We start from the raw sequence: 14768 nt of genomic DNA on the forward strand, positions 1-14768 counted from the left end.
AGAATTTTATACCCCGTAGTTATAAAAATAGAGGGGGGGGGACATACTTTTTACGACTTTGAGAGCTGATATCTCAAAAACCGTTCACTTTAAGAAAAATGTTTTTTAGAAAACTTTATATCATTTTAAAAGACCTTTCCATTGATACCCCACACGGGTATGTACATCGAAAAAAAATTTTCATCCCTCAGTTACATGTATGGGGGGCCCCACCCCCAATTCTTTTTTTTACTATTTAGTGTCATAATTTTGTAGCGGTTCATACAACACATATTCCCATCAAATTTCATCACTGTAGTACTTATAGTTTCCGAGTAAATCGGCTGTGACAGACGGACAGACGGACAGACGGACAGACGGACATGACGAAACTATAAGGGTTCCGTTTTTGCCATTTTGGCTACGGAACCCTAAAAAAAGAACAGGTCACGCTCTGAGCCCCGATTACGGTAACTTTTAACGTTTCCAATCCAGACACGCTTCTCGATTCTGCGATACGATTGGTCGTTCAACAGCGTACGTCAGCTGTTTTGACCAATCGTATCGCAGAATCGATGAAGCGTGTCTGGATTGTAGACGTTAAAAGTTACCGTAATCGGGGCTCTGGTCATTCAGCAGGAGCGGAATCCACGGAACAAAGTATTGAGCGTCACACGGTTTTTTTAAATACATAATGTGAAACCTCAAAACGGGAGACACGGCCGCCATTCTATAAGACAATTACATAAAAAGACCAACGTCCACAGGACGGATCGAGGGTCGACAGGTACGGCTCGCACGTTGAGGTTTCGCTCATGAAAAAAAAACGAACGGAATATAGGAGGTCGCGGAGTTCCCGGCGGCGGCGCTACTGCGCGGCGGCGGCGGCGGCGGCGGGCTCGTCGGCGGCGCGCATGGGCGGGAAGTGGCGCGGGTCGCGCAGGTCGTAGGGCCCGCGCGGCGGCGCGTCCAGCGCGGCGCCCAGCTCGGCCGCGCGCTCCGACTCTGCACACACAGCGCGCTCACAGCCGGCGCCCGCGCGCCCTGCCCGCGCCCGCGCCCGCCCCGTCAGTCGCCGGGCGGGTCCGGGTCAGTCCGCGTCCGCCGAGCGAGTCCGAGCTTCGTAGCTCGAGCGGTCGTTTCGTGACACGAAGCGCTCGAGTGGGTGCTTTAGGCCGAGGTGACCGTTGATTTATTATAATGATATGCCATTATATTATTATAATAAATTCGAGGAGTCTCAAAGGAAGCTCGGACTCGCGAGGTTGAACCGATCTCGTTACCGACCAGTAGGCCGCCTAAGATGCGCGCCGTGATATCTTTTATCGACGTCAAAATGTATGGGCAAAATCGATAAAATAGCGTTATAATCGCTTATCGCGACGCGCATCTTAGGCCTGCAGTACTGGGTGGTTAAAGTGACATGTGACAATGATATAGACTTCCCGTGGCGGGAATCGAACCCGCGGACTTCTTACCTTGAATGATAAACTTAAAAAATGAAGCCACAGCAAATGAAACGTTACCAAAACAAATATGCCTCGAGTGCACCAAAAGCGTCTCCAGATTCAACATTAACACTTACGTTTGTAGTGAACATCAAATATCCATTGTGCTATGAAAATGTAAAGCGGGATAGACACTTTAATATTAATGCAGTTAATTTTTTTTTTCAATTAATTTCTCATCCACAAAATTAAAACTAAAACAATTAGTTCCAGCACGAAAGGCTTCAGTCTTTCAGTCGTTTGAGTCCTAATTATTTTGTAAAATACTAATGTTAATAAGTAACATAAACATTACAACCCAAATTCACAATGCACTTTTAACAGTACATTGTTAGCTAATAATTTAAATTACAACATTTGGCTTATTTAATTTATGTTCTGTCAAACAAAGTTTTAAGACGATAGTATTAGAATCAAATTAAATTCAGGTAACAATATTTTATTATTTTTTCTTGGTCCCAATTGCTTTTTATGTTTAAAGGATATTAAAATCTCCAAGATTTTTATTTACCAAAATTCAAAATCGCAACTTTATCTAGGACATGGTATCGCGACGGAACACTGTACTTACGAACAAAAACATCACATGAAGCGTAAAGTGTATATTTGGTACAAAAGTAACAAAAGTGGGGCGTCGGCGCGGCGGCTACTCACGTGTCCGCCTACCTACTACCGCTCCGGCGCCGCGGGGTCTGCGCCTGCACAACACAGCCATTACCAGCGCTGCAGCCACGCCGCCGCACGACCAACGACTGACAAGCGAGAGCCCGACTGCCGACTATGGGTGGAAGCGGGGAAGGGTCACGGGTGTGCGCGTGTACGTTCCGATTTCGATCGTATGTCATGTGTGTATTAATTTTCATTCCAAGTTATTAGTTTCATCACACGAAGCGGTTAGCACTTTTACCCATATTATTCATTTATAATCGAATATGGTATTCAAAACACCCTCCGATATTAGTCAGGATGCGGTTTCGATCGTATTCGTGTTCGGTCACATCGTCCGACGATTTCGGATTAAGGTTTTCGTGTGCGATGCGTCTACTCACGTATCCCGCATACGGTGTGTGCGGTGTGGGGAGCGGGCGGGGGCGGGGGGTGGGAGGGGCGAGTACCTGTCATCCGCGTGGGGTCCCGGCCGCGCAGCGCGCCCGCGTAACTGTTGCCCGCCGCCGCTGCTGCCCAAACAAGAGGTTAGCACGCGCCCGGCAGCGGCGCCTCCGCGCTTCACGCCCTCTACAACTGGCTCGGCGACCCTGCCGCGGCCCCGAAGGCCTGCGCTCCTGTTTCTTTCAGGTCAGGGTCCGTTTTACAGGAGAGCACCGGCTCTCCGGAGATCGGTGAGGCTTGCGAGTACGCGCAATTTAAAAATAACGTTTCAAGATAGCGGCTAGTTTTCTTGGTGAAATACGATTCACAAAAATGACAATATGAAGGCAGTTTTTTTAAAACTTTTTATTATTAATAATTAAAGATTCTTGCGAGTGTGTCACGTTGAAAATGAAGTCCGATCAAATAAAACTGAGTCCTCGTAAGCCAGTTGTATGCAGTCCGTGAAGCCCGGAGCGGCCGGGGGCCGCGCGGCGCGCTCTCGCCCGGGCGCTGATTCCGACACGATCTTTAATCTCTAAAAGTGCTACCTGATCTACTTCTACCAGATTTTATTCTCATGTACGGATACTGTGCCTTTCTACGGTATGTAATGTGTATCTTATAAAATCTTGTTATAAGAATCAATAGACAAATTGAATGCAAAATAAAGATTTCAAAAATAGTTGGTTGTTTAGTTGACAGATTTAATTTACAGTAATCTAAAAGTAAAAAGAAAAATATAAACGAACAGTTTTAAAGATAGTGAACGATTACGGAATCAGGCCCAGGGTTACGCTCTACACTCGACTCGATGAGAGAACCCTACCTATCACTAAGAACAAGAAAAAAACTCGCGTTTCTGACGATTGGGTTTTTAATATTATGAGCTTGATACACACAATGATTTGTACGAGTATTTTATCTTCTTCCTTGTACTTATATTGATTGGTACTGAAATGCCATATGATATTAACTATAAATTTATTAACGGCTGTCAGTAATTCTTACATTATTTTATTTTCAATGTTGCCAAATATTTCAATTCACACAAGTTAGTTTTGACTACCTTCAAGTATGGCTTGACTTCGTTAATTTATGGCTTATTTCGCGAAACATAAACCTACAAAACTATATTGTATTTACAGACTTACATTAGCTATTTATTACATCAACTACAAGCCCGTCCGTACTGTCGGCAAATAAAAAAGAAAACCTTGTGTTTCTCTCTACGAACGCATACTGTTTATTACGAACGAACGCCTATGATATTTCAGCATTGAACTAGTTTGTAGCGGTTTTAAAGTAGAAATGAAAGAAAGCCATATTACGTATTCGTAGCAAATACTGTCACGAGTCGAGTGTCCACTCACTCTAGATTAAGCGTTTGACAATGAGTTTCAATTGATACATAACTTTACGGAAAATCTTCGAACCGAAGAAAATTACATCGAATGCAATAACTAAAATGAAATGTGCTTCTTCAAACGCTTAACCGCAGAGTGGCGCCGAGCGAGCGCAGAGCGGGCCGCGCGGGCGCGTCGTCGTCGCCACTTGGCGCGTCTACTCAACCATTACTCTGCACAAATCAAAGTAAATGAGCTCGGAAGGTGTCAAACGAAACATGATCGTGAGGTTAAGCGGCATCATTCGGGGCTCGGTCGGGGCGTCGCGTCGATCGTATCCGTCTACGCATCGTCGGGCGGTCATTCTTTCGGTAGCTACCATGATAAGCCGGTATGAGGATGTGTGATGCGGGAGAGGGAGCGGTAGAAGAGAGAGAGAGAGAACCAAAACGAAGAAGCATGTCCGGCCGTGGCGGCCGGCGCGGGCGAGGGCACCCGGCCGGCGCGCCGGGCCGCGTACTGTGCGGCGGGCTCGGTCGACGGGGTCGAACCGTGGCAACGTTACGCGTCATCGCGACAGATCAAAGTCGACGTGCGACGTTTCAAAAATAATATTTTGTCAAAAATTAAGGAACAATCGAACGGGCTCTACGACGAGCCGCGCGCTCTCTCGTCCGTCACTTTCGCTACTGAAATAATTTTGAGGCGATGTCAGTATCAAAATTCAAGTAAATATAAGAATTCAAAGTTTTTGAGCGTTTCTTATAATAATCAGGGCAGACGTGAGAGCGCGGTCGGCGGAGCGGGCGCGGGCGGCGGCGTACCTTCGTGGGGCGCGTGCGGCTCGGGCGCGGGCGCGGGCGCGTGCAGGAACTGGTGCTGGCGCAGCAGCGCGCACTCGCCGCCCTCGGCCGCGTCCAGCGCGTACACGTACAGCACGCCGGCCGCCGTGGCCACCAGCAGCCGCGGCGCGCGCGCCACGCTGCAAGTTGCAACACGCCGCGCGTTACTCACACAGTGGCGGCGGGACCCGCCCGCTTTGAACCGACTTCAGAAAGGAGCTTCTCGATTCGGTTGGTGTTTTAATGAGGGTTTTCGCGAATGAATGATCCGTTAGATGGCGGGACGTGTATGTGGAGTCTGACTGCTGCGTAATTGGTGGATTTTGACATAGCTGTCAATGTCATGTCAAAAATAACCAATCATGCAGCATTTGGACCTCGCGTCTACATATTTCCATCTGGCGGATTTTTCATTCGCGAAAACCCTCATTAATTAGAAACGTGCGCGAAAAGCTATAGAGCGAAACGTCATTTCGACCGAAGACTTGGTTGTGTGGCGTATGGCGTAAAAAACACGTCGAATGTTGAAATGTTTTTGTTGATTGTGTAGGGCAAAACACGCGCTGAAGGCACGGTTTTACTAAAAATACCTTTGACGACATTTGTGAATTCGGGCGCGCCAGTATGAAGTTGGAGTATAGTATGTATGATTTGATGACTCGTTTAAAAAAATTGATTTTTGTGTGGTTTATACCGAAGAGTTTAGAATATAGCCAACGTGTGTGGAGTGTAGCGTGAGGGGTGTGAGTGTAGGCACGTACTTGGTGATGGCGGCGACGGCGCGGTGGCCGGTGGCGGGCAGGCGCGCGGCGGCGAAGGCGCGGCCCTGCGCCAGCACGTCGGCCACCTGCGCCGGCAGGTACGTCTTGCCGGCCGTCACGGCCTGCAACGGAACGTAGTCGTGAAGGGAGAGGGTGTCTTCGCAGACTTTTTACGATTATTCAGTGGCGAAATCCCTTTTAAAGCCATTTTTTATTCAAAGTATTAATTGTGAGGTAGACGTAGAAACGGTGGACGTATCGGCTATCGCAGAGGAAGGTGGCCGACTCGAGATCCGAGAACCGCCGGTTCGAACCGTTACGACGGGTCAACCCGCTCGTGACGCGAGATATACGAGGGGCGGCTGAAAATTTCGCGGCCTAAGGTACTTAGCGATGAGTAATTAGCTTGTTACTCATGTCACTAGTTGCGACACTCAGTAGTATTATAAAAAGCAATCACTTATTAAGTTTGCACTGATAGTTCAATTTCTATCGAACAAATGACATCACCATGTCCGCCGAATCTGGAGATTTGCAGAATTTCGACACCGCGCGCCGCGGACATAATTCCTCGTAAAGAAGGAAAATAGACCGAAAGACATTTTTGAAGAGATGTCATTGGTTCTTCAGGATTGTGGACCTTCATATACCATGGTTAAAAAATGGGCCCGACTATTTCAACACGGACGAGAGACCTGTGGAAACGACCCCCGCCCTGTCACGATACTGAGCGAAAGAAACGGTCAAAAGTCGAAATAATCGTTCCGGCTGACCAAAGAATTAAATCGTGGCAGATAGCTGAAGAATATTTCTTTATGTTTGCGAGGCTATTGTACAGAAATGACGTGGGAAACTGACACGTGGATTGCTCTTTCCGCAAGACAACGCGCCCGTTCACGCCGCACGTGTTGCGAGGCCAAGCCCTGAAAGACACCGGGTTCTCAGAGATTGACCACCCACCATATAGCCAAGACCTATTACCTAGCGATATTTTCCTGTTTTTCGATTTGAAAAAGGACTTACGGGGCCGGAGATATGCAGATGACAACGAAATTAAAGCTGCGGTTGGTCGTCATTTTGAAAAAAAATTTTTTGGGTGGGTAAAAGGCATTGTATGCGAGATTTAAGAAATGTATTTCTTTTCAGGGAGATTATATTACAAAATAAAAAATAGAAACCATTTATTTTATTTCATTAAGTACCTTAGGCCGCGGACTTATCAGCCGGCCCTCGTAGTTAGGTCAATGCGAGGGTTTGACGGGATTAATAATTACATGGTCATCTACAGGGTGGAAACGATAAGTGATCTCACTCGATTATTTCTAAACTATACAAGATATCAAAAAACTAGTTACTGATCCTGAAAGTTCTTCATGAGCTCTATCAAACAGTTCCAACAATAGGTTAAAGAATAAACTGGATCTATCCGAAAATTCAATGTTTCCAGCTTCCATACATTTGGTACAACCTCATAATTTTAAAAACTACAAAAGATATCGTAATACTGGTTACTGATCCTAAAAGTGCTTCACGAGCTCTATGCAATGGTATCAATATTAAGTTACAGAATAAACTGGATCAATCTAAAAATTCAATGTTTCCATCTTCCATACATTTAGTACTATCACAAATATGGTACTTATCTCTTGATAATATTATAGCAAATTTTATAGCAAGTAAAGCCTAAAACTAATGTTTTCCATAAATATTTTTAAATAAGAATGCAATTTACGAGTTTATTTAAAGTTTTAAAAAAAATAAACTTCTAATTTTGAGTGGTTGGCATACATTTAGTATGGAAGCTGGAAACATTGAATTTTCGGATAGATCCCGTTTATTCTGTAACTTGTTATTGGTACCGTTTGAAAGAGCTCGTGAAGCACTTTCAGGATCAGTAACCAGTATTTCGATATCTTCTATAGTTTAGAAATAATCGAGTGAGATCACTTATCGTTTCCACCCTGTATAGAGGCTATAAATAATGAAAACATTTATTATGAGTGTACCGCTGACCTGTGAGATCCATCCCATCCAGGTGGCGGCGGCGTCGGGCGCGGCCGCCTCCTCCGCGCCCGCGTCGTCGCCGGCCGCGCCCTCCTGCAGGCGGAACACGTGCACGGTCTCGGTGTTGGAGGTGGCGGCCAGGTACAGCCCGCAGGCGCTGAAGGCCAGGCAGGCGATGGACACGCAGCGCTTGAGCCCGCGCCGGAACTCGTGCAGGCGCGCGCGCTCGGGCACGCTGAACACGCGGATGACGGTGCCGCGCTCGGACGCCGTGGCCAGGCGGCGGCCGCACATGCTCCAGGCCAGCGCCACGAGCGGGCTGTCGTGCGCGCTGATGACGCACTTGGCGTTGAGGTGCACGGCGTCGAAGATCTGCACCTCGCCCACGGCGCTGGAGCCGGGGTAGGCCACGTAGCAGTGCTCCACGCACGGCGACAGCGCGCACAGCCCGCGCGGGTTGGGCGGCGTGTCGCGGATGGTGTGCAGGATCTTCATGTCGCGGATGTTGTGGATGTGCAGCGACTCCTCCAGGCACACGATCAGCCTCTGCGGACGAAGCGAGGGCCGTTTCGATCGGTCTGTTCCGCTTTGATCACCCGTGGACGAGAAGACCTGGGTGATCGAACTGGACTCCGGTTCGATTATATTTTAGTTTCCTTTGATCACACCTATCGATCTTTGTCGGAAACTTTTGGGCGATACGCGCTCGGACTCTCGGACCTTGTTTGAGTTCGTTCCGTGTTTATAAATTAATATTCATTTATGACGAACGCCGCTAAAATTAAGTTCGCAACTCTTTATAATTTTCAACATGGTTCAAGTTCATCTACATTCGGTGCAAGTTCAAGGTAAGAAATCTTCATTGAAAAGTAAGTTAATATGTCACTATCTGTCTGAGATAACGCAAGTATGTTGATGCTTTGTATGCTTTCATTATCAGAAAATCAACATGTCTTTATTTTCCCATTAACTGCATATGAATTAAATAGCAAGATTACAGCTTATCAATAATGTCCTGTCATTTGTGTATAAATAAATAGGCGTTTTGAACAATCGCTTCCAGTAAGTCTGTCTGGATTTTTCTTTTACATCAAATTACGACCATTGATCGCGGCATTGTGGATAACTATTTAGAGTATATTATTTTCTTTTGCCCGTGGCTTCACCCATGTGAAATATGTTATTATTGTTTTTTTTTTATTAGGAATACCAATAGCAACCAATACAAATAATGAAAAATTATATCTACTTAGCCATTTACAGTTACACAATCGCTTTTTTCATCTTTTACCCCATCGTGTGTGGTATCGTTGGATAGGTCTTTTAAAATGGCTTAGAGGTTTCTAAGACTATTTTTCCATGTAGGGATCTGTTTGCAAATTATTAAAAATTTTAGTTTAAAAGTAATAGTCATTTAACTCATTAAATTATAAAATTTCTTAAAAAATTCTTAGAAAAAAATATTTAAAAGTGACTTTATGATGAAGTAATTGCTTGCTTCTGAAATATATTGTGTTAACGACGGATAACTACGGAACCCTGCGCGTGACACGACACGCACTTGGCTAATTTTTGTATTCTGAAGGTGGCGAGAAAATGGTTCCAGTACTCACAGATCGATTCAGCTTGACAGCAAGGATCGTGTTGCTGTAGCTGTAGTTGCATATCTCCGTGCCCTTCTTGTAGTGGCACACGATCAGCTTCCTGCGGCAAACGAAAACAAAAAATCACAATGGGATTGGGGGGCATAATAATATAATGTGCAAAATACGAACACATTCAATGAGCTTACTATTTACATGTTTTAGTATTTTTTTCGATAATATATAGCAATATTTTATTGCAGGAACTAGAGAACGAGCCAAACAATTCCTAAACAATGGGATTTGTGCCAGCGCGAGTGATACTTATACATTTTTAAAGATGATGTAAATTCAAGGACCTTCCACCAAATTGTAAATAACTGACTGTTAAGGAATATTTCACTGTCCCATCAATTTGCTGAATGAAACTTTGCTTATTAGATGGTGCTACAGGAACATTATAAATGACCACCAAACTAATCGGAGAACAGGTGAAGAAGGCCAAGCCATAACAATGCGCGCGGAATTTGACTTCCTCGAGGAAACAGGCGGCATCGGCCGGCGAGACAGCGCGGCGCTGATGCACTCAATGTTCATATTTTGGGATTGTTATTGATTATTGACAAATGATACAAAAATTATTGGTTTAGTTTCCAATAACCAGGCCGTGTGGGTACTCCGGACAACGGGGTGGTGACGCGGCGACCTCTGCAGCGGAGGTCGCGGCATAATTGCTAATTTTAGTGCGGTTGTCGCGGGAGCCGAGTATTTTCGGACGGACGTGAACTTGGCCGACGGCTCTCCCTTACACAACGAGGCCGCCACGTAACACGACAAAAAGCGCTTACACCACCTGACCACCTCATTACAATACTCTACGCTCGTGCAGCAAAACCAGCTCGAATCGCAGTTCAAAACCAAATTAAATTTATTATCACAACAAACTATGACTAACATACTTATCTTTACGGCGTTTTGCAGCGCAGTTATTGAGGGTCACGCGGCGATAAATAGAATTTGAGGCTAAATACTTATACGAGTTCACAACGAATAAATATTGTTAATTTGATTGTATCACACACTTAAAAAGTGCAGAGACACTACTGCAATTTGCTTCCCAGCCTTTACTCTGGTCGTGGTAAATACACATGCCGTGCAGGTCATAAAAAATAAAAAACATACAACATCGCTTAAAAGCGATAAGGGCGCCTAAATTGTAGGTACTGTCTCTTTTTGTGTATTTGTTTCTTTTTTGTGGTGTTTAATAAATAATATGATTAATACAAAAAGCATACTACAATCGAATTGAGAATCTTTTTTTTAAGACGATTGAAAAGTCGAAACCTGCCTGATACCTATTACCAGTTATTGAATGTATTTTTTCACTGAACTTGGGAAAGTGGGCCATGACATGAGCACCATCTGGTCCCTCCCTAGCCAAATTATAAATCGGTAATAATAGGTTGTCTGAAATCTCAACGTAAATTATATTATACATACAAGCATAATTATTGTACATGTATGTACCTATGCAATCGAAATCGTAATCGGTAGCGTTACGCGTAGGAGCGTGCATCGACCGCTCTTCAGGGCCCGGCCAGCGAGTGACGCGCGGACGCGTGCGTCGTATCAGCTGCGGCGTTGCGCAGTTAGCGGTGATGCGCCGATAGTAATAACAAGCTCGTGCGTCACTCCGCCCCGGGGCTGCCCGCCGCGCCCGCTCTCACTTGCCATTTTTAACCGACTTCAAAAAAAGGAGGAGGTTATACTATACTCTAACATTAATGTGACATAATTATATCACATTCATTGTGACGATGAATTGAAATAAAACTAAGCAGACGATATTTACAAAAGTCATCACAGCAAAGACTTACCTGGGAGCTGATACCGTGACGATCGCCACCAATGAGCTGCTGAAAAGCCGGTCCACCAGGCATGTGTCCTGGCCGGAGCGGCTTGCGTAAATTTCTTCAATGCCATCGTCAGGGGTCAACGCAAAGAGATGGTAGCCGCTGCTGCTGCCTGCTACCAGGGACCTACGTAAACAAAAAAAAAACAGAGCTACGTACAAGATGATAAGTGCCACCTTTTATATCTTACTTTTTATTGTTGATTCTACTACTTAAATACAATTACTATTACTTAAACCTACATCATACTATTGACTGATAGCTGATGATAATTTATATGGAAAGGTTTTTTAAAAATATAAATGAACTTTGGTCTCTTGGAAAAAGTTATTGCATTTGAGCTGCCAGTAGAATCAAACTTTTATTTGGCCAAGTATAAAAACCACTTAATAACACACTGTAGGTACACATACATTATTTATAAAGTGACAAAAGGCTTCTCTTTGTATTTTTAATGCCACATTAATCATAAAAAGTACTTACAATGATCTAATTCTGAGAGCATTAGGGTATTGACCTAAGACCTATCATACTTATTAAATTAGGTAAGTCCAGTGTCCCAAAATATGATGACATGAGGACAGAGTTTTAATTTAATTCAAAGCTACATAATTCTTAGAATACATTGTTCTAAATGACTTAACAACAATTTACAGTTTCATGCATTATTGTGATTTAATTGACATACATACAAAGTCCATATTCATTCAAAATTACTGTAACATACTGAAATCATCAAAAATAACCTATTTAGCAAATAATAACAGATTTGCAGTAACAATGTTTAGGTAATATTATGTAAGTCCTCTGTGTGCATCTTAATCCAAACAATCACAATAAACTTATCATAATAATGATGAGTCTCAGACTAAGCACATTAGTTAGGCATGTTCCTCCACAACAAAGCAGTAGGCTTTGGCATGGTATTTTTGTGTCTTTTGTATATTCTTGCATCTGAGGTCGACAAAATGATGCAATTTGTGCATTAGTCATGCACTTAGGTCATGCATATTAATACAAGTTAAAACAAAAAGAAAAGTGTAATTAAATGAAATGCTGTTAGCTTAGAACAAAGAGTTAATACACAGAGAAGTAAAATACTGAAGAAGGAATTTGGGCCAGTTTTTTGTTGTGATCATACCTACATTACTTTGTTCTGTTTGATAAAATCACCATGAGAAGCCGTAAATACAGCGAATGCCGAATGCTAACAAAACATTATGACAAGGTTCAAGAGACGCCATGTTTGTTTACGCCAGCTGTTAGCGGAGATATGGCCGAGGATCACGCTTGGTTACGACACTGTTGGCAATGACATATTGCATCACCGCTAACGCTGGGCCCGAACCCGCGCTCTAAGCTCCTGTGATATTGCTAATTAATGACAATGCCCGCTTTCGCAACTACAAGGAACCTTGAGCCCTAGTCTAGCTTTACCTTGCATAGTTTCTTAATCTAGTATCCTACACTTTAGTGTCGTAAAACACTATATATTACCTTCATCCCTCTCTACTTACGTGCAATCCTGATTGAATTGAACGAATATTCCTCCTGCATTTGATCCCTCAGAGTTCTGACCTCCTCCCAAACTCATTGGAGCGTTCCGAGTAAACAGATTGTTCTAAAACTTAGAAGCTGCTACACAACATACGCGCACTATGAACTATGTAATTGAACACAAAATAGTCAGTCACTATATTAACAAGTAAATATTTAAAATGAATTATTCGTCACAAGAAGTAGATTTTTTGACACAAAGAACGACCTTGCTACTAAAAACAAGCCCCCTCCCGCACAACACAAATCGCACAAACACACTCCTCGCCTTGCTCGAAGGGCCGTTTACTAAGGAACAAATTGGGACATAAAAAAATTTTTGTCTGTCACTACTAAACCATAGAACATTGTCAGGATCAGGAGGGCGCTACTATCAACACTGGATAGTTTCGATTATTGCCACGTTGGATTGGACATCCATAAAATTATGACATTTACAGGAGGGCGCTACTATCAATACTGGGTCGTTAGTTTTTGATTTTTGCCTCTTGACGTTCCAGAATCGTGGACTTTAGGCATTAACTTAAGACGTTCCGATTGTAGGCACGTTAAGTTAGACCATGGAAGTATACCTACGTCTTGCGACTTAAAAGAGTCGAAAATAAATGAGGGCGCCACTGTCGTTCATAAAGCAACCATGATAGTGCGACTAAAGTATTGATGCTTGATTTTTTTTTAGCATTTATGATTATTATTTTTATCTCCGTAGTAATTGTTTCGGTAATACTAATACACTTATTATTTTCTAGCAACACTGATTATATCTGTGTGTGTCGCACGGTGGGCTGATATTAGAGCTTCATAGACTTAGCGTCGCTCAAAAATCAAGTGCCTAATTTTGAAAAAATTAATATGCCAATGTGTTCCTTTACCAAAAAGGAATATTTTATGTTATGTAACGTTTCTTGATAAAGTTATTATTTAATAAGTTATTGACAATTTCCTTTTTTTTTGTATGGAGCTCAACATTTATTTTTATTTTATTCGTTATTCTTAAGCTTTCTTAAGAAATTGNTCGACCTAATGTTATCAATGAAAAAAACTTAATGGACGCGGAATTTGAAAATTTAATAGATCGTAATTCTGGAAGCAAAACAATCTCGTAATAACTGATTCTCACTTGATAGATAGAAAAATAATATCGTTGATAAACATTGAAGTAATATTACATTATAACTCAATGTTGATAAATGGCAGCTCTACACAACCAGCGATGTGATATTTGTAAAGTCATATCAAAATAAATGAATAATTTAGACGTAATTGCCATCAAGAAAGGTTTTCAACACCACCAAAAAGTCCACTATAAATGATCAATTTGATGTCTAGGCTGATACTGAGATAGAAAGCTTTACTTTTGTAGATTCAGAAAGTGGCTCTTGAGTCTAACCAATAAACTTAACTTCAAACTGGCTTAATTTCCATAAAACAAATAGGTATTATATTTTAGTAACCTTAGTAATCATGTGGATTAGGCCTCCTGGGAACACCATTATAAAAAACGCGCTTAGTTCTTCACCTCGTTAGGGTAGTACGGAAGAAAGTACATAACATAGCAGTTTTCTTTTTCGTTTTTTTTATTTTAAAGTCGAAAATGACAATGTTCCGAGGGTTTCCGGGATTCGTCCCTTGGTGATAATATAGCTTATATGATGCATTACATAATAAAAAAAGCAATTTCTTAAGAAAGCTTAAGAATAATGAATAAAATAAAAATAAATGTTGAGCTCCATACAAAAAAAAAGTAATTATTGTCCATAACTTATTAAATAATAACTTTATCAAGAAAAGTTACATAACATAAAATATTTCTTTTTGGCAAAGGAACACATTGGCGTAGTTATTTTTACAAAATTTGGCGGTTATTTAATTTTTTTATTTTTTTTATTTTAAAGTCCAAAATGACAATGTTCCGAAGATTTCCGAAATGCGACACTTGGTGATAACATAGCTTATATGATGCATTACATAATACAAAAGTCAATTTCTTAAGAAAGCTTAAGAATAACGAATAAAATAAAAATAAATGTTGAGCTCCATACAAAAAAAAGGAAATTGTCAATAACTTATTAAATAATAACTTTATCAAGAAACGTTAAATAACATAAAATATTCCTTTTTGGTAAAGGAACACATTGGCATATTATTTTTTTCAAAATTAGGCACTTGATTTTTGAGCGACGCTA

The 14768-nt window shown here is 42.3% G+C and overlaps 1 protein-coding gene across 7 annotated transcripts; it reads right to left on the reverse strand.

Moving 5' to 3' along the window:
- Positions 1 to 548: 548 nt before the first annotated feature.
- On the reverse strand, positions 549 to 12922 carry LOC114353095 (WD repeat domain phosphoinositide-interacting protein 2). Of its 7 annotated transcripts, none has more exons than XM_028304926.1 (8): positions 12543 to 12922; positions 10990 to 11151; positions 9143 to 9233; positions 7539 to 8075; positions 5526 to 5647; positions 4747 to 4904; positions 2603 to 2662; positions 549 to 1023 (listed from the first exon to the last, which is right to left on the reverse strand). In XM_028304926.1, exons 1-8 carry the CDS (start codon positions 12617 to 12619, stop codon positions 848 to 850), a joined length of 1383 nt encoding a protein of 460 aa, XP_028160727.1. In that variant the 5' UTR covers positions 12620 to 12922; the 3' UTR covers positions 549 to 847. The 7 variants fall into 7 exon arrangements, with proteins under 7 accessions (XP_028160727.1, XP_028160728.1, XP_028160730.1 ...); XM_028304927.1 differs by having other exon boundaries at positions 549 to 984; positions 12543 to 12920; XM_028304929.1 differs by lacking the exon at positions 12543 to 12922 and adding an exon at positions 12171 to 12265.
- Between the last annotated feature and the right edge of the window lie 1846 nt (positions 12923 to 14768).

Source organism: Ostrinia furnacalis, unplaced genomic scaffold (assembly GCF_004193835.3).
Source record: "Ostrinia furnacalis isolate ACB-3 unplaced genomic scaffold, ASM419383v2 OfSCF1605, whole genome shotgun sequence".
NCBI lineage: Eukaryota > Metazoa > Arthropoda > Insecta > Lepidoptera > Crambidae > Ostrinia > Ostrinia furnacalis.